This window comes from Narcine bancroftii, chromosome 2, assembly GCF_036971445.1.
Source record: "Narcine bancroftii isolate sNarBan1 chromosome 2, sNarBan1.hap1, whole genome shotgun sequence".
Lineage (NCBI taxonomy): Eukaryota > Metazoa > Chordata > Chondrichthyes > Torpediniformes > Narcinidae > Narcine > Narcine bancroftii.
In genome coordinates this window covers 9,095,008-9,114,111 of record NC_091470.1, presented here as the reverse complement: position 1 = coordinate 9,114,111, position 19,104 = coordinate 9,095,008, and the positions used below count along the sequence as shown (strand labels likewise).

At 45.1% G+C, this 19,104-nt stretch overlaps 1 protein-coding gene across 4 annotated transcripts in view; it reads left to right on the top strand.

The window, feature by feature from the left end:
- The window catches only part of brf1b (BRF1 general transcription factor IIIB subunit b), a 430,911-nt gene that overhangs the window by 269,744 nt on the left and 142,063 nt on the right, over positions 1–19,104 (top strand). For all 4 annotated transcript variants that reach the window (XM_069915762.1, XM_069915761.1, XM_069915763.1 and 1 more), the window contains exon 11: positions 14,518–14,799. In XM_069915762.1, coding sequence (XP_069771863.1) covers positions 14,518–14,799 — 282 coding nt within the window. The remainder of the gene's footprint in view (positions 1–14,517; positions 14,800–19,104) is intronic.

The window sequence follows — 19,104 nt, the reverse complement described above, 5'->3', positions numbered from 1 at the left end:
CAGTTCTCAATCCACATCAATACCTTGCCCCCAATCCCATGAGCCTTGATTTTGGAAGCCAGTCGTTTATGCGGGACCTTATCGAAGGCCTTTTGGAAGTCCAGGTACACCACATCCACTGGCTCTCCCCCATCTATTTTACCTGTCACCATCTCACAGAATTCCAATAGATTTGCCAAGCAGCATTTACCTTTTGTAAATCCATGTTGACTCCGTCCGATCCCTTCTCTGCTAGTCATAAGCTCTGCTATTACATCCTTAATAATGGATTCCATCATTTTGCCCACTACTGATGTAAGGCTCACCGGCCTATAATTCCCCGCTTTTTCTCTACCCTCCTTTTTAAATTTGCTACCCTCCAATCCATGGGTACTGATCCTGAGTCTATCGAGTTCTGGAAAATAATTCTTAAAGCATCTGCTATCTGAATGGCCACTTCCTTAAGTACCCTAGGATGTAGATTATCAGGCCCTTGGGATTTATCTGCCTTCAATCCCATCAATTTCCCCAAGACCATGTCCTTAGAGATACTGATTTCTTTCAGTTCCTCCCTTGCAGTAGTCTCTATGTTTCCCAACATCCTTGGGAGGTTATTTGTATCCTCTCTTGTAAAAACAGAACTAAAGTAAGATTTAATTGGTCTGCCATTTCCTTATTCCCCATTATATATTCCCCTGATTCCGACTGCAAGGGACCTACTCTGGATTTCACCAATCTTTTACTCTTGACATATTTATAAAAGCTTTTGCAGTCGGTTTTTATATTTGCCGCAAGCTTACTTTCATAATTTATTTTTGCCCTCTTGATTAATCCCTTTGTCCTCCTTTGGTGCATCTTGAACTGCTCCCAGTCTTCGGTTGTGGTACTTTTTTTGGCCAATTGATATGCTCTCTCTTTGGACCTAATGCTGTCTCTAATTTCCCTTTTTATCCACGGTTAAGTAACCTTTTTTGGTTTATTTTTATGCTAAACCGGTATAAACGATTTTTGCAATTTCTCCATTAGATCTGTGAATGCTTTCCATTGTCTATCCACAGTCAACTCCCCCATAAACACCACCCAATCAATCTTACTCAACTCCCGTCTCATACCATCATAATTCCCTTTATTTAAATTCAGGACCTTGGTCTCGGTTTTAATTTCATCACTCTCCATGTCGAGTGAGAATTCGATCATATTGTGATCGCTCCTTCCCAAAGGGCCTCGTACAACAAGATTGTTGATTAGCCCCTTATCATTACATAATACACAGTCTAAAATGGCCTGCTCCCGAGTTGGTTCCTCGACATATTGGTCTGGATAACCGTCCCGTAAACTTTCAAGGAATTCCTCCTTCTCAGTATTTTTACTAATTTGGCGAGTCCAATCTATATGTAAATTAAAGTCTCCCATGATGGCAGCTGTTTCCTTATTGCACACTTTTCTAATTTCTCTTTTAATGCCTTCCCTCACCTCTACACTACTATTTGGAGGCCTATATACCACCCCCACTAACGTTTTCCGCCCCTTGCTATTCCTCAGTTCTACCCATATAAATTCCGCATCTTCCGAGTTGATATCCTTTCTATCAATCGTGTCGGTCCCTTCTCTCACCATCAATACTACCCCACCCCCTTTTCTTTCTTGCCGATCCCTCCTAAATATCGTATACCCCAGGATGGATGATCTTCCCGTCGTCTGGTGCCCTGCTCCAGTCCCCTGCTTTCCCAGAGTCTGCAGCCTCTCGTGGCCGCTGCTAATTAATAGGTGCTGCCATCTTGGGCGCAGACCCCCCCCCCGGTCACGGGATATCAACTAAGACCACCGTTGGGTCCCTCAATGGGCCATTCAAAGCCCGGTCAGAGCTGACAGCGGTTGACTGGGCGGCTGGGCCCGCTGCATCTCCGCTCCCCGAGGGTCCACACCAGCAGCAGGGATTTTACCTCTAACTCTCTACTGTAAATGGACAATGGCATCACACCTGCTTCTGATCCTCTTCCAGTCCAGGACGTACTCAGAGGCATCTCCAAGCCTGTCCATGAGAGCTATTTTGATGGGTCCCTTCAGGACAGGAAGGCAGTCGGGTTGTGATTATTGTATCATGGAACCATAAGACCTAGAAGCAGAAATAGGCCATTCAGCCCATTGAGTCTGCCCTGCCATTCAATCATGAGCTGATCCATGTTCCCACTCAGCCCCACTGCCCGACCTTCTCCCCATAACCTTTGATGCCCTGGCTAATCAACTTTCAGGGACATAGTTACCCGGAGACCAGATGTGTCAGGTAAGTGGGTAACTGTCAGAGGAGGGAAGAAAAATGCCTGGAGAATGGAGAACACACCTGTGACTACTCCTCTCAGCAACAGGTATATAGTGTTCAATGCTGTTGAGGGAGATGACCTGACAGAAGCTGGCCGCAGTGACCAGGTCACTGGCACTGAGCCTGGCACGATGGTACAAAGGGTAAGGAGGAATGCAGTGGTCATTGGGGACTCCATTGTCAGAGTTGCAGACAGGAAATTCTGTGAGCCAGATAGGTATGCCCTCATGGTGTGTTGCCTCCCTGGTGCAAGGGTACGGGATATCTCAAATCGGGTCCAGAGTATTCCAAAAGGAGAGGGCGAGCAGCCTGATGTCTTGGTACATGTGGGTACCAATGACATAGATGAAAAGAGGGAGGAGGTACTGAAAAAGGATTACAGCGAGCTAGGACAGAAGCTAAGAAACAGGACTGCCAGGGTGGTGATCTCTGAATTGCTACCTGTGCCAAGGACAAAAATGGAAGGTTAAGACAAATGAATGTGTGGCTGAGGGGCTGATGTAAAAGACAGGGATTTGGCTTCTTGGACCATTGGGAACTCTTTTGGGGAAGGCATGACCTTTACAAGAAGGATGGGTTACACCTAAACTCAAAAGGGGTCAATATATTGGCAGCTAGGTTTGGTAGAGCTGTTGGATGCGGTTTAAACTAATTTGGCAGGGGGAGGGGAACCTGTATGATAGGGCAAAGGACAGAAAAGATAAAACAGGAAAAGTTAGGTTAGGCAGCGAAAGTAAAAAATCAGAAAGAGCAAGGAGGGTGAAAAAAGCAAATCTGAAGGCTTTATATCTTAATGCAAGAAGCATTCGGAACAAGGTAGATGAATTGGCTGTGGAAATTGATACAAAAAAATACGATTTGATTGGGATTACAGAAACATGGCTGCAAGGTGAGCAAGCCTGGGAACTTAACATCCCGGGGTATACGATATTTAGGAGGGATCGGCAAGAAAGAAAAGGGGGTGGGGTAGTATTGATGGTGAGAGAAGGGACCGACACGATTGACAGAAAGGATATCAATTCAGAAGATGCGGAATCTATATGATAGAACTGAGGAATAGCAAGGGGTGGAAAACGTTAGTGGGGGTGGTATATAGGCCTCCAAATAGTAGTGTAGAGGTGAGGGAAGGCATTAAAAGAGAAATTAGAAAAGCGTGCAATAAGGAAACAGCTGCCATCATGGGAGACTTTAATTTACATATAGATTGGACTCGCCAAATTAGTAAAAATACTGAGGAGGAGGAATTCCTTGAATGTTTACGGGACGGATATCTAGACCAATATGTCAAGGAATCAACTCGGGAGCAGGCCATTTTAGACTGGGTATTATGCAATGATAAGGGGCTAATCAACAATCTTGTTGTGCGAGGCCCTTTGGGTAGGAGCGATCACAACATGATCGAATTCTCACTCGACATGGAGAGTGAAGAAATTAAAACCGAGACCAAGGTCCTGAATTTAAATAAAGGGAATTATGATGGTATGAGATGGGAGTTAAGTAAGATTGATTGGGTGGTGTTTATGGGGGAGTTGACTGCGGATAGACAATGGAAAGCATTCACAGATCTAATGGAGAAATTGCAAAAATCGTTTGGCATAAAAATAAACCAAAAAAGGTGACTTAACCGTGGATAAAAAGGGAAATTAGAGACAGCATTAGGTCCAAAGAGAGAGCATATCAATTGGCCAAAAAAAGTACCACAACCGAAGACTGGGAGATGCAAGATGCACCAAAGAGGACAAAGGGATTAATCAAGAGAGCAAAAATAAATTACGAAAGTAACCTTGTGGCAAATATAAAAACCAACTGCAAAAGCTTTTATAAATATGTCAAGAGGAAAAGATTGGTGAAATCCAGAGTAGGTCCTTTGCAGTCAGAATCAGGGGAATATATAATGGGGAATAAGGAAATGGCAGACCAATTAAATTCTTACTTTAGTTCTGTTTTCACAAGAGAGGGTACAAATAACCACCCAAGGATGTTGGGAAACATAGAGACTAATGCAAGGGAGGAACTGAAAGAAATCAGTATCTCTAAGGACATGGTCTTGGGGAAATTGATGGGATTGAAGGCAGATAAATCCCAAGGGCCTGATAATCTACATCCTAGGGTACTTAAGGAAGTGGCCATTCAGATAGCAGATGCTTTAAGAATTATTTTCCAGAACTCGATAGACTCAGGATCAGTACCCATGGATTGGAGGGTAGCTAATTTATAAAGGAGGGTAGAGAAAAAGCGGGGAATTATAGGCTGGTGAGCCTTACATCAGTAGTGGGCAAAATGATGGAATCCATTATTAAGGATGTAATAGCAGAGCTTATGACTAGCAGAGAAGGGATCGGACGGAGTCAACATGGATTTACAAAAGGTAAATGCTGCTTGGCAAATCTATTGGAATTCTGTGAGATGGTGACAGGTAAAATAGATGGGGGAGAGCCAGTGGATGTGGTGTACCTGGACTTCCAAAAGGCCTTCGATAAGGTCCCGCATAAACAACTGGCTTCCAAAATCAAGGCTCATGGGATTGGAGGCAAGGTATTGATGTGGATTGAGAACTGGCTGGCAGATAGAAGACAGAGAGTTGGGATAAATGGCTTGTTTTCTGAGTGGCAGGCGGTGACCAGTGGGGTGCCACAGGGATCTGTACTGGGACCCCAGCTGTTCACAATTTACATTAATGATCTGGATGAGGGGATTGGATGGAATATCTCCAAATTTGCAGATGACACTAAGCTAGGAGGGGTTGTGTGCACGGAAGAGGGGGTCAGGAAGCTCCAGTGTGATTTGAATAAATTGGGGGACTTGGCAGATACATGGCAAATGCACTACAATGTGGATAAATGTGAGGTTATCCACTTTGGTAATACAAACCGGAATGCAGATTACTATTTGAATGGCAATAGATTGGGAGATGGGGAAGTGCAGAGAGACCGAGGGGTTCTTGTGCACCAGTCACTGAAGCCAAGCATGCAGGTACAGCAGGCGGTTAAAAAGGCAAATGGTATGTTGGCCTTCATATCAAGAGGGTTTGAGTATAGGAATAAGGATACCTTGCTGCAGCTGTACAGAGCCTTGGTGAGACCACACCTGGAGTATTGTGTGCAGTTTTGGTCACCTTATCTAAGGAAGGATGTTCTTGCAATGGAGGGAGTGTAGAGGCGATTCACCAGGCTGATACCTGGAATGGCAGCAATGACTTATGCGGAAAGATTGTGCAAATTGGGATTGTACTCCCTGGAGTTTAGAAGATTGAGAGGGGATCTCATAGAGACCTATAAAATTCTGGCAGGACTGGACAGAATGGATGCAGATGGGATGTTTCCAATGGTGGGGGAGTCCAGAACCTGGGGCCATGGTTTGAGGATAATAGGCAACCATTTAGGACCGAGATGAGGAGGAATTTCATTTCCCAGAGAGTGTTGAATCTGAGGAATTCATTGCCACAGAGGGCAGTAGAGGCAGGTTCATTGAATATATTTAAGAGGGAATTAGATATATTTCTTCTGTATAAGGGAATTAGGGGTTACGGAGAGAAGGCGGGGACGGGGTACTGAACTTTAAGATCAGCCATGATCTCATTGAATGGCGGAGCAGGCTCGAAGGGCCGAATGACGTACTCCTGCTCCTATCTTCTATGTTTCTATCAATCTCTACCTTAAATACATCAATGACTTGACCTCCACAGGCTACCTGTGGCAACAAACTCCAGAGGTTCATCACTCTCTGGATAAAGAAATATCTCCACATCGCTGTTTAAATGGGTGCCCTTCATAGCTGAATTTGTGCCCTCTTGTTCTTGACTTCTCCTCATTCTTCAAAGAGTGCAGTCCAAGAACTGTCTAACATTCCTCATATGCTAATTTCTACATTCCAGGAGTCATTCATAAATCTTCTCGCCAATGCCAACACATCCATTCTTAAATAAGGATCCCAAAACTGTGCCCCGTCCTCCAAGTGAAACCTCATCATGGCCCTATTAATCCTCAGCACCACATCCCTGCTCTTGTATCCTATTCTTCTAGATATGAATGGCAACATTGCATTTTCCTTCTTCACCACCGACCTAACCTGGAGATTAACCTTTAGGGGATCCTGCATGGGGACTCCCAAGTCCCTTTGCAATACCGAACTTTGAATTTGTTCCCATCCAAATAATAGTCTACCCTTTTATTCCTTCTACCAAAGTGCAAATACATTTGTATTTCATTTGTTACATTTTTTGCCCGTTCTCCTCATCTCTGCAGCCTCTCCGTTTCCTCCTCATTACCTGCCCCTCCACCTATATTAGTATCACCTGCAAACATAGCCAACAAACCCATTTATTCCACAATCCAAATCATTAATATGCATCGTAAAAATAAGCTGCCCCAACACCAACCCTTGCAGAACATCACCGGGAACCGGTAGCCAGTCAGAATAGGATCCCTTGCTTCCCAGTCTCCTTTTCCTGCCCATCAGCCAAGGCTCTACTATGTCGTGTCTCTCCTGTACTCATCTTGTGTGGCACCTGGCTTTGAAAATCTACATATGCAACATCTACTGCATCCCCTTTGTCTCACTTGTTGGTCATTTAAATTTTAGTTAAGAGTATTTTGTACAATTCTGATCATGGGAAGGATGTGGCAGCAATAGAGAGAGTGCAGAAGAGGTTGCCTGAGATGAGGGACTGTCTGAATGTATGAATGAGAGAGGTATCCAGCAAGACTGCTTTCGAGGGTGCCTTTGTGACTATTGTTGAGACACGGAGGGGACAGACTGAACTTCGGAGAAAGGGGAGGCGTTGGCGCGTTTTTGTGGGCATCGCACAAACAAGTCAAGTTTATTGTCACATGATTGTACAAGTACAACCTGATGAAACAGTGTGCTCTGGTCATCGGTGCAAAACACATAGACATACAACCAGATGTAACACACATACGGACAAACAATACATATGCAGTACAAATATTTAACTATATAAATAAATATTGTTCATGGCTATGAGCGTCTCGGATGGTTAGAAATGGATCGGAGGTCAATCCACAGGGCCAAAAGAGTGGCAGAGAGGATCACTAGAATCTCGCCCATTGACATGATCTACTGGGATTGTTGTCTGAAGAGAATGCACAAAATCATTGAGGACCCCTTCCTCCCTGCACACATCATCTTTCAGCTGCTCCCCTTGGGGAAGAGATCCAGGAGGATCAGAACCAGCTCCACCAGGCTGAGGAACAGCTTCTTCCCACAGGCAGTGAGAATGCTGAAGACCAAAGGAACGGCTCCCACTGACCCTCCCATCTTCACGAAACAATATTTATTTATTTAAAGATAGCTATAATACTTGCGCTGCTATTTGTCTGTATGTGTGTTATGTTTGGTTGTGTGTCTGCGTGTTTTACACCAAGGACCAGATAATGCTGTTTCATTGGGTGGTACTTGTACAATCAGATGATAATAAACTTGACTTGACTTGACTTGGTGGACTGGGAGTAATGGAGAGCAGGAGCCAGGGGAAGAGAAGGAGTTGAGAGACAGTGAGTGATTGGGGGCAGACAAACAGAGAGGGAATAAAGAGAGGGGGAAGGTGGAAGGAGGTGAGGGTGATGGCAGAAACAGTTGCTGCAGGGATAACCTCCCGGTGCTGAAACCTGAACAGGAAGGAAGGTGATAATGAAAACACGGAAATGCTGGAACTCAGCTGGTCTCACAGCATCCATAGTGGGTACCGATATATCACTGATGTTTCGGGCCTGATCCCTTCCTCGAGGAATAGGCAAAGAATATACAGAAAACAGAAATGCTCACAATAAAAACAAGGCTGGCAGGGGGAGGCATCCAGATCAACATTGGGTGTTAGTTGGATATGATAAGAGGAGGAGATTTTGGCTCTGTGAAAGGAGACAGGGGGAAAAAGGAAGAGAGAAACAGATGGAACTGGTGAAAGGTAATGGGGGGGAGGGGTTTAACCAAAGCCAGAGAAATTGATATGAATGCCTTCTGGTTGGAGGGTGCCCAGAGGGAAGATGAGGTATTGTTCCTCCAATTTGTGGGTGGTTTCAGGGTGTCAGTGCATGAAACCTCGTCAGCAAGGGAATGGGGGAGGGGGGGAATTGAAATGGATGGCCCCTGGGAGATCCCCATTATTGTGGCGGGCAGAGCCGAGGTGCTCAACAAAGAGATCTCCCAGTCTGTGCCTAGTCTCTCCGATGTAGAGGAGATCACAGCTGGAGCACTGGATCTCGTAGGCGACCCCTGCAGATTCACAAGTGAAATGTTGCTTCTCTTGGAAGGAGTGTTGGGGTCCCCGAATGGTGGTGAGGGAGGAGATGTGGGTACAAATGGCGCATCCTCCTGCAGTCACAGGGGTAGGAACCAAGGAGGTGATTGATGGGGAGGGAGGAGTGGACAAGGAAGTCACAGAGGGAGCGACCCCTACGGAAGATGGAGAGGGGGAGGAGAAGGGAATATGTGTCTAGTAGTGGGATCACTTAATACGTGGTTGAAATAATGGAGGAGGGCATGTTGGATGCGGATTGATACCAGAAAACACCAGGGGAGAGGTCAGATGGGGGAGGAAACGGTGGCTGAAGTTGTGGGTTGCAGGTGGAAAGTAGAAAGAGAGGGAGGGAAGTAGTTGATGGTGTGCTTTGGGAAAGGATGGTGGATAGGAAGAGAGAGAAGGGGGGTCTCAGAAAGTAAGGGTTAGTGAAGTGCACTCTATCTTACACAACCTTAATACATTAAAGCAAAAAAAATCCTGCAGTTAGACCTAGTAATTACTTTGTGAGCCATTTTGTCCTTTGTCCCGAAAGGGGCTTTAACCCCACCTGTAATCGAGAGATGCTGTAAACTTGTCTGGAATTAGCATGCGCTCTGAGGATTGTTAACTTGGCCTGCAACATCACAGGCACCAGACCACCACATCGTGGACATCTACAAGAGGTGGCCTCTATCCTCAAGGCCCCCCCCACCACCCAGGCCATGGCCCTCTTCACTCTGCTACCTTCAGGGAAAAGGTGCAGGAGCCTAAAGATGAACACCCAGCAGCTTCTTCCCGCTGACATCAGATTCCTGAATGATCATTGAAACAAAGACACGGCCGAACTTCTCATACACTAGTTTGTTCTTTTCATTTATTGTAAAAGTGGTTTTGTATGAATGTTTGCCCTGTGACGCTGAATCTCGTGACTTGTTCACGACAATAAATTCTGATTCTGAGATCAGATAGTGCCTGAATGAACCTGGGATTGTCTGATCTCGGAAACTCAGCAGGCTCAGGCCTGGTCAGTACTTAGAGGGGAGTCCGCCCATGAACACCAGGTGCTGAAAGTTTCTGTGAGGGGTGATGGACAAAGTGGCAACTCTCTGTCTGCCTTATGGTAGACAAAAGGTAAAGAATTTCATGTGTGTTACATCCTAAATGTAGTATTACATGACAATAATGGAATCTTTACCTTTTTTTATCCTTAGTGTTTGGTCCCTGAGATTAGCTCAGCTGCCAAGAATCACCACACTTCTCTCCTCCTCCATTACCCCTCCACTTTGACCCGACTCACCTGAGCAAAGTGGAACACACACTGTGCAGATGTATTCCCACCTTTCATGAGCTGCAGAAATGTTTTAGACTATTTTGATGTATTCTAAAGGTATGGAGGCACTAAACGATTAACTCAGTGTGATGTAACCCCCGTGAAATATTCAGTGCCCATTTGGAGCCACTAAAGGTCTGGAGGCACTAAACGATTAACTCAATGCAATGTAACCCCGTGGAATATTCAGTGCCCACTTGCAGGCACTAAAGGTATGAAGGCACTAAACGATTAAATCAGTGTGATGTAACCCCCGTGAAATATTCAGTGCCCATTTGGAGGCAAAAAAAACTCACTGACGTGCAAGCTGTGAAGAAAGCAAATGTCCTGGTTTTGGTGTGAGCTGTGGTGACCCAGTGGGCAGCTAATGGAGCCCCTTCCTCACAGTACCTGTCCAGAGTTAGGGTTAGGGTTCTACTCCTGACATGCTGCTGTCTGAGTGGAGTTTGCTTCCGGCCCCTGTGACTGCACGTTTCAGTCTGCTGTTCTGGTTTCTTCCCAGACTCCAAAGCCATTGGCTGCTATAAATTATCCTTCATGTAGGTTAGTGGTAGGGTGGGGTGGGGGGGCGGGGTGTTGAGGTGAAAAAAATGGTATGAACATTGGGATTAATGGTATTAACATGGTGGATGATCAGTGTAAATTTTGGACGAAAGATTTTCAAGCTGCTTCTCTTTCTAACTTTTTGATAAGACCATAAGATATAGGAGCAGAGTAGGTCATTCGGCCTGTCAAATCCACTCCGCCATTCTGTCATGAGCTGATCCATTCTCCCACTCAACCCCAATCCCCTTTCTTTTCCCCATAACTTTTGATACCCAGACTATTCAGATACTCACCAATCTCTGCCTTAAATACACCTAACAACCTGGCCTCCACAGCTGCCCGTGGTAGCAAATCCCAGTTCATACAGGAGGGAGATTGAAAAACTTGGCTGAATGGTGCACCAACAACAACCTCCAGTGATCATTGGGGGGGTCAGAGACGGAGGGGGTGAGCAAATTTAAGTTCTTGGGGAGTCACTTTCTTGGACCCAATACACCAATGGCATCGTGAAGAAAGCATGTCAGCTTTACTTCCTCAGGAGTTTATGGAGGTTTGGTATGGCACGGGAAACCCTGGTAAATTTCTACAGAGGTGTAGAGGAAAGTATCCAGTCTGGTTGCACCATGGTCTGAAATGGGGACACCAATATCCCTGAGCGTAAAGCTCTCCAAAAGGTAGTGGACCCAGCCCAGAGCAACACAGGCAAAACCATCCCCTCCATCGAGAACATCTACAGGGAACTCTGCTGTCGGAGAGCAGCAGCAATCATCAAAGACCCTCACCTCCCAGCACACGCTCTGTTCTCGCTGCTGCCATCAGGAAAGAGGTATCGGTACCACAAGACTCGCACCACCAGGATCAGGAACAGCTGCTCCCCCTCCACCATCAGACTCCTCAAGCACAAACTCAATCAGGGACTCATTTAAGGACTCTCACTTGTGCACTTTATTGATTTTCTTTTATTCTCTCTGTATCGCACAGTTAATTTATTTACATTTGTTATCTGTATACAGTTCTTTATTTGTTTACATGTATAGACTATGTACAGTTGTTTTTTGCAGAACCAGTTAGTGGTAATTCTGCCTGGCCTGCGGAAAAAAGGAATCTCAGGGTTATATGAGATGTCATGTATATTCTCAGACAATAAATCTGAAATCTCTGGCTAAAGAAATTCCTCCATATCTCTGTTTCAAATGGGCGCCCTTCAATCCTGAAGTTGTGGCCTTTTGTCTTAGACTCCCCTACCATGGAAATGTTCTTACCATAGAACTATAGTACACTGCAGTGCAAAAAATGCCATTCAGCCCTTCTCGTCTGTGCTGATCATTATTCCACTAGTCCCAATGACCTGCTCCCATTCCATAACCCTCCAGACCTCTTCCATCCATTTTATTCTTAAAATCGAGTTCACATTCACCACGTAAGGTGGCAGTTCATTCCACCTTCCTACCTCTCTCCAAGTGAAGAAGATCCCCCTCATTTTCCCCCAAAAGCCTTGTCCTGTCATATTTATCTCCTCCAATCTAAGTGGGAATAGCCTACGCATATCCACTCTGTCTATACCTCCAATAATCTTGTAAACCTCTATCAAATCTCCTCTGATTCTTCTTTGTTCCAAGGAATAAAGTCCTAATCTGTATAACCTTTCCCTGTAACTCAACTCCTGAAGACCTGGCAACCTCTTAGTAAGTCTTCTCTGCACTTTCAATTTTATTGGTATCTTTCCTGTTGTTAGGCAACCAGAACTGCACACAATATTGCAAATTTGGCCTCACCAATGTCTTAAGCAACTTCAACATAATATCCCAACTCCTTTACTCAACACTTTGATTTATAAAGGCCAAGATGCCTGAAGCTTTCTTTACAACCCTGTCCACTTGTGATGCCACCTTCAGAGAACAAAGTACCTGTATCCCCAGATCTCTCTGCTCCTCTGCACTCCTCAGTTTCCCAACCATTTACTGTGTACGTCCTTCCTTGATTTGCCTTTGCAATACCTCACACTTGTCTGCATTAAACTCCAACTGCCATTTTTTGGACCTTTCTCCCAGTTGGCCCAGATCCCTCTGCAAGCTTTGAAAATCTTCCTCACTGTCCACAGCAACTCCAATCTTAGTGTTATCTGCAAACTTGCTGATCCAATTGACCACATTATCATCCAGATCATTGAGATAGACAACAAACAACAAGGGTCCCAGCACCAATCCCTGAGGCACCACTAGTCACAGTCTGAGAAACACCATCCACCACTACTCTCTGTTTTCTCCCACCCAGCCAATTTTGAATCCACTTCACAACCTCTTCATGGATACCGAGTGTCTGTACCTTCTGAACTAACCTCCCATGTGGGACCTTGTCAGAGGCTTTACTAAAGTCCATGGAGGCAACATCCACAGCCTTTCCTTCATCTACCTTCTTGGTAACTTAATCAAAAAACACGACCTATCGCACAGAAAGCCTTGCTGACTGTCCTTAACCAGCCCATGGCTGTCCAAATACCTATACCTCTCAGAACACCTTCCAATAATTTACCTACTACCGACGTCAGGTTCATTGGCCTATAATTACCTGGTTTATTTTTGGAGCCTTTGAACAACGGGACAACATGAGCTGCCCTCCAATCCTCCAGCACCTCCTCCATAGCCAAGGACGTTTTGAATGTATCTGCCAGGGCCCCTGCAATTCGTACACTTGTCTCCTGCAAGGTCAGAGGGAATATCATATCCGGCCCAGGGGATTTATCCACCTGAATTTGCTGGAAGACCACAAGCACCTCCTCCTCCTTAATCCCCATTTGTTCCATGACATACTTGATCAATTTAGATAAGAACATACTGAATAATGTACCTAGGAGTAACATAAGCTGGAATCTAACAGGGATAAGGGTTTAAAAGGAAATGTGAGAAAAAAATAATTACAGATTGGAATCTAATTGAGGGCTTTAGGATGTTCATAAAAATTAAATTAGATTCCATGGAGTGAGTCAACAGCTAGCATCTAGTAGTGTGCTTCAGAACTTAAGTATGAAGAACTAGAGCCGTCCATGTGTTTAAAACTGGTTTAATTTAGGGGAGGGGTTTGGGGTTTATAGGATTTTGTAGCGCAGAAACAGGCCCTTTGGTCCAAATTGTCCATACTGTCCAAGTTTTCTACCCAATCCAACCCTATTTGCCTGTACTAATAGCTGTTATACAATAGCTGGTATCCAGCACCTTTGGGGATTGGTTGAAGCTCGATAAGTGAATTTGCCAGTTGCTTGAGATTGTGTGTTGCATGGATTGGCGAACTAACTGTGGGGGGGCGCCAATTTTAAACTTTCATATTTTTTACTTATTTATTTTCCCCCTTTTTTTAACCAATTGATCGAATTCTGGAAAACAGGGATTTTACTGTGTTTTGAATAACAGATACATGGGATGTTATATTGAAATTATTCAAGTCATTGGTGAGATCACACTTAGAATGTTGTGTCACCCAGCAGCAGGAAAGATATCAATAGCATTGAAAGAGTGCAGAGAAGATTTACTAAGATGTTGCCAGGTCTTCAGGAGTTGAGTCACTGGGAAAGATTAAACAGGTTAGGACTCTACTCCTTGGGATGATGAAGAATGAGGGGAGACTTGATAGAGTTTATAAGATTATGAGCGGTATAGAGAGAGTAGGTTTCCACTTAGATTGGGGGAGATAAATGCGAGAGGTCATAGCTTTAGGCTGAAAGGGGAGAGGTAGAAGGGGAACATTAGGAAAGTGTGGAATGAGCTGCCATCTGATTTAGTCAATGCAGATTCAATCTTGAGTTTTAAAAATAAATACGATAAATACATGGATAGGAGAGGTCTGGAGGGTTACGGAATGAGAGCAAGCCAGTGGGACTAGCTGATTTTATTGATTGGCACAGACCAGAAGGGTTGAATGGCCTGTTGATTGTGGTGTAACATTCTGTGGTTCTATGATATATATTAGATGTTGGAATCTCGTATAGCGGTTTGGATGGTTAGATGTCCTGCAGATAGTTCTTTCCTGAGGATGAGTCTGTCTCACTCCAGCTCATGCTGAAGTTTTCATAGTGATCCTATTTATGACTGAGCTCATGTTGTTTTCCAGATGGTCAGGATGATGGAGCCTCAGTAGTCTCCTTAGGGGAGGAAGAGGGGGAGGACGAAGAGTTAACAGCAGTCGCAAACCATCTCAACAAGGACCTCTATGATAATTTGCTGAATGGAGACCAACCACCAGCCAACGACAGGACGGAGGAGGAGAAGGAATCGGAGCCTCCTCCCAAGCCCCCCAACATCTTGTCTCTGTTGGGCCCCCTGCCAACAGCTGCCAGCCTGGGTCTCAAGGAATCCATTGAGGAGTGCATAGCAGCTGAAGACTTTGAGACAGGTAGGTGTGATCAGCTCTACTGATGGTGATTCAGAGAGAATGTACTGCCTGCAGCGTGGTGTGTCAGCAAGGAATGCGTTGATGTAAAAAGACTGCTACAGCAGTCATCAGTCCTTCCATCTTCATGTACTGCTGCACTAGCAGGTCGTTGGGAGAGGGGGTCTGTGGTTTGCATCAGAACTCCACTGAGCATTGAGCCGCTATAAAACCAGAGAAAATTACAGCGCAGAAAACAGGCCCCTTGGTTTTATCGCCTGTGCCAAACTATCATTCTGATTCGTCCCCACTGACCCGCACACAGACCATATCCCATCCTGTCCAAATTTCTCTACTATGTTAAAATTGAGCCTTCCTTCACCACTTCAGCTGGCAGCTTGTTCCACACTCCCACCACTCTCTGCGAAGAAGATCCCCTATGTATTCCCTCAAAACCTCTCCTCTTTCAACCCTTAGCCATCTGGTTTGTATCTCACCTGTAAGGAGTTGGTATGTTGCCTGTAAGGAGTTTGTTCCTTCTCCACGTGTCTGCTCGAGTTTTCCCTGTGGACTCCAGTTTCCTCCCACCAATTCAAACGTGTCGGTCAATTGGGTGTAATTGGGCGGCACGGGCTCTGGGTCGAAAGGGTCTGCATGTCTAATACTTAAATTTAACCTCGGTTAGATTTCTGCGTTCTTCTACCTGCTCTCGATTGTTTCTTCAGTCCACCATTGGGAGCAGTGCTTTCAGATCTGCCATTCCCTCTCTTGAAGGCCACTTCAAGAGAGCAATCATCAAACTTTGTTTGACAATGTTCTCATTGGTGCTGGTGCTGTGGAGCACGCCTTAGTGTTATAAACCAATAATTATTTGATCCAGGAACTGCTTTTTTTTAAATTGAGACATACAGCACAGTAACAGGCCCTTCTGGTCCACGAGCCCATGCCGCCCAATTAACCTAAAATTCCTGGTACGTTGTGAAGGATGGGAGTAAACCAGACCCCCCCGAGGAAATCCATGCTGATGTGGGGAGAACATACGATCCCCTTACAGACAGCACGGGATTCGAATCCCGGTCTAGATCACTGGCGCTGTAACTGCGCTGCCCCTAAATGATACCCACACTGGTTGTCCAGGCGGACCTGCTGCCTCTGTAGTCAGCAAGATTGCCAGTATTGTTGTAGAAACTTTAACTTTGGTAATAAATGGGGTGAATAAAAGATAGGAATTGCTTGCTGATGTCTTAGTTGGGAGACTGGTGGACAGGTATTCTTGGTATATGGAGACTATTTGAGTGCAGATGTTAATGGAGTTGACCCCTTCTCTTCCCTCTCCTAACAGAGATCTACCCTCTCACCTAATCACTTCTCGCGATTGGGACTGGGGTTCGAATCCCACACTGTCTCTAAGAAGTTTGTATGTTCTCCCCGTGTCTGCGTGGGTTTTCCCCGGGGGCTCCGGTTTCCTCCCACTGTTTGAAACAGGGGTTGTAGGTTAATGGGGTGTAAACTGGGCGGCGCAAACTCAAGGGCCGAAATGGCCTGTTACCGTGCTGTATGTTTAAATTTAAAAAAAATAAATTCTATCCTAGCCTCCCACCTATATCCACCTATGACCTCTTACCTGTTAGCTTGTGCCTCTCATCCTTCCCCTTCCTCCCTCCTTTCCTCCTCCCTTCTTCCCCCACGTTTTTATTAAGGCACCTGTCTGCTTTTTGCTCATACCTTGATGAAGGTCTGGGGCCCAAAATGTTGGTTGCCTCTTACTTCCTGAGAACCCTGCCATGTCCCTGCTGAATTTCTCTGGCACTTTTGTGCATGGCACTCAACCCCAGCGCCTTCAGACTGTCCTGTTTAACCGCCTGCAGGGCGAACCATCTGCAAAATGCACGGTGGTTACTCACCCAGGCCACTCTTCATGCCTATGCCCCTTCCACCAAGGACAACAAGGCACCAGGTGCACAGGGATATCGCCACATCTCACCATCCTTATTAGGAAATACAATGCTCATTTCTTGCTCACTGCTGGGTCTGAATCATGGAACTCCGTCCTCAGCGTCATTGTGGAAGCACCTTCACCCGGACCGTGGCTCCCCTCCATCTTCCCATGGGCAGTTAGGGAAGGGGAGTCAGTGATGGCTTTGCCAGTGGGGCTTGCAGACTGAAAAATTCCTAAAAACTGATTACATTTCTGACTGTTTACCATGTGCGAGTGATCTGTCATGCTTCGTGTGTTACAATATACTTTACAAATACACCATTTTGTTATCATTTTGAAAAGGACATAGAAATGTAACATTACCTTTCTAAGTGCTCAACCACTGTAAATAAATAACTGAACATATTTTAAGGACAGAAAATATCCGAACTTCTAAATTCACACTTCAGAGCTTTTTCATTTCTGCCCTCTCAGCTTGTGTATTTGTCCTAATGGGATTTCTGACTTGGGATCACTCCTGGGTATGCATTTTTCTTTGTCTAACTTGGCAGATGAGGTTGTGGTTGAAGAGTGGAACAGCTGAATTGAACATACGTGGCGGGGGGGGTTTGATCTTCATGATCCAGCTCCATTGCCCAAGGACATCCCGTTCTTTGATGTAGTGTAGGGGGATCTAAATGTCCCTGATTTACGACTGTGTTCCGTTCTGACCGACCAGTCGTATCTGGAAATGGAAGTAGGACGGAAGGATGAATGTGTCTTTGTTTCCACCAGACACACTCACTTTAAACCTGTAACAACACTCCCTCACTTATCCATCTTGATACATCTGGTGCTGTGATTCATAACCACTTTGTATATCGTGATACAATTCCAGCCTCTATAAACATACATTCAAAAGTGTGCAGCGAAACGTTGACCAGTCAGGTGATGTTTGCCATCAAGCGATGTGGTGAAGTTTGACGAGGTCTGTCTGTTTTCGGTCCCACCACCTGACGTGCGCGCTGGGCTCAGATATAAGAGGATAAGTACAGAGGAGGAACACGCCTGCCTCATTACAATGACAGGGCCGAGCGGCCGAGAGAGCAACAGTTAGCAAATTTGCTGCCGCAGTGTCTGGACCTCTATCAGAGGGAGCATGTGGCATTGCCCACCACCAGAGGCTCTAGCAACCCCTCCTCGCCAATTTTTTAAAAAATCACTGCGGTAGAATCAATTAATTAATAATCATACAAAACCCCTTCGCCGAGGCAGTCCCTATTGAAGGGATGGACTTTTCTCTTGCTCGCCATCTTCTTTGGCGAGCCTACCGCACTTACAGAATGGCAACTGAGAGACGGTCACTATCGTATGCACCCACAGACGTTTTATTTTGGTCATAAGTAGCATAAGGTTGTAAGAGCTCAATAATGAAGTCAGCACTTCTAATCCCTTCCTCTCGGTGTGTCTGCACCACCCTGGTAGAGGCGAGCAACCACAAAGCATGGTGCAGACAGGACGCAGACAGTGACAAAAGGGATGAAAGTTTACAGTGGTCGCTGCATACTTGTAACCGAGGTAAGACGATAAGACATAGGAGCAGAAATAGGCTATTCAGCCCATTGAGTCTGCCCCGATATTTAAACACAAGCTGATCCATTTCCCCACTCAGCCCCACTGCCTGGCCTTCTCCCCATAACCTATCAATTTCTGCCTTAAATACACCCAATGACCTGGACTCCACAACCACCTGTGGCAATGAATTCCTCAGATTCACCACCCTCTGGCTGAAGAAATTTCTCTGCATCTCTGTTCTAAGCGGATGCCCTTCAATCCTGAAGTTGTGTCCTCTTATCCTAGACTCTCCCACCGTGGGAAACAACCAATCTTTGCCTTTCAACATTTGAAATGTTTCAATTACTCCCCCAAATTCCATGGAGTACAGGCCACGAGCAGTCAAACATTTCTAAGATGAACACTAAAGGCTTGCCTTGCCAATAATGTAAAAAATAGTCCCTAATTACCCATTCCCTGCATGATCTGATGTCTTTTAACAATTCCTATAATATTGTTCTTGCCTCCAAAGTCTGCATTTACTGACTGTCATGAAATTCCTTTGAACTGAGGAGGAAATTAAAATGCACTTGATGGTTTTATGGTGTTACTTACGAATTTGAGTTCATTGTTATATATAAATGTAAAGATGCAGCAAAATCCCTTCTTACTACAGCCACACAATTACGCAAAATGCACCAACAGCATTAGAATATATTAAATTACCTCAATATGCAAAGTCTGAAAAAAATATATTTATATATTTATATGTTTGAAAGATACATTGAATGTAAGAGGAATCTTAAGAGAGGAATTAGGAAAGCTAAAAGAAGGTACGAGAAAACTATGGCAAGCAG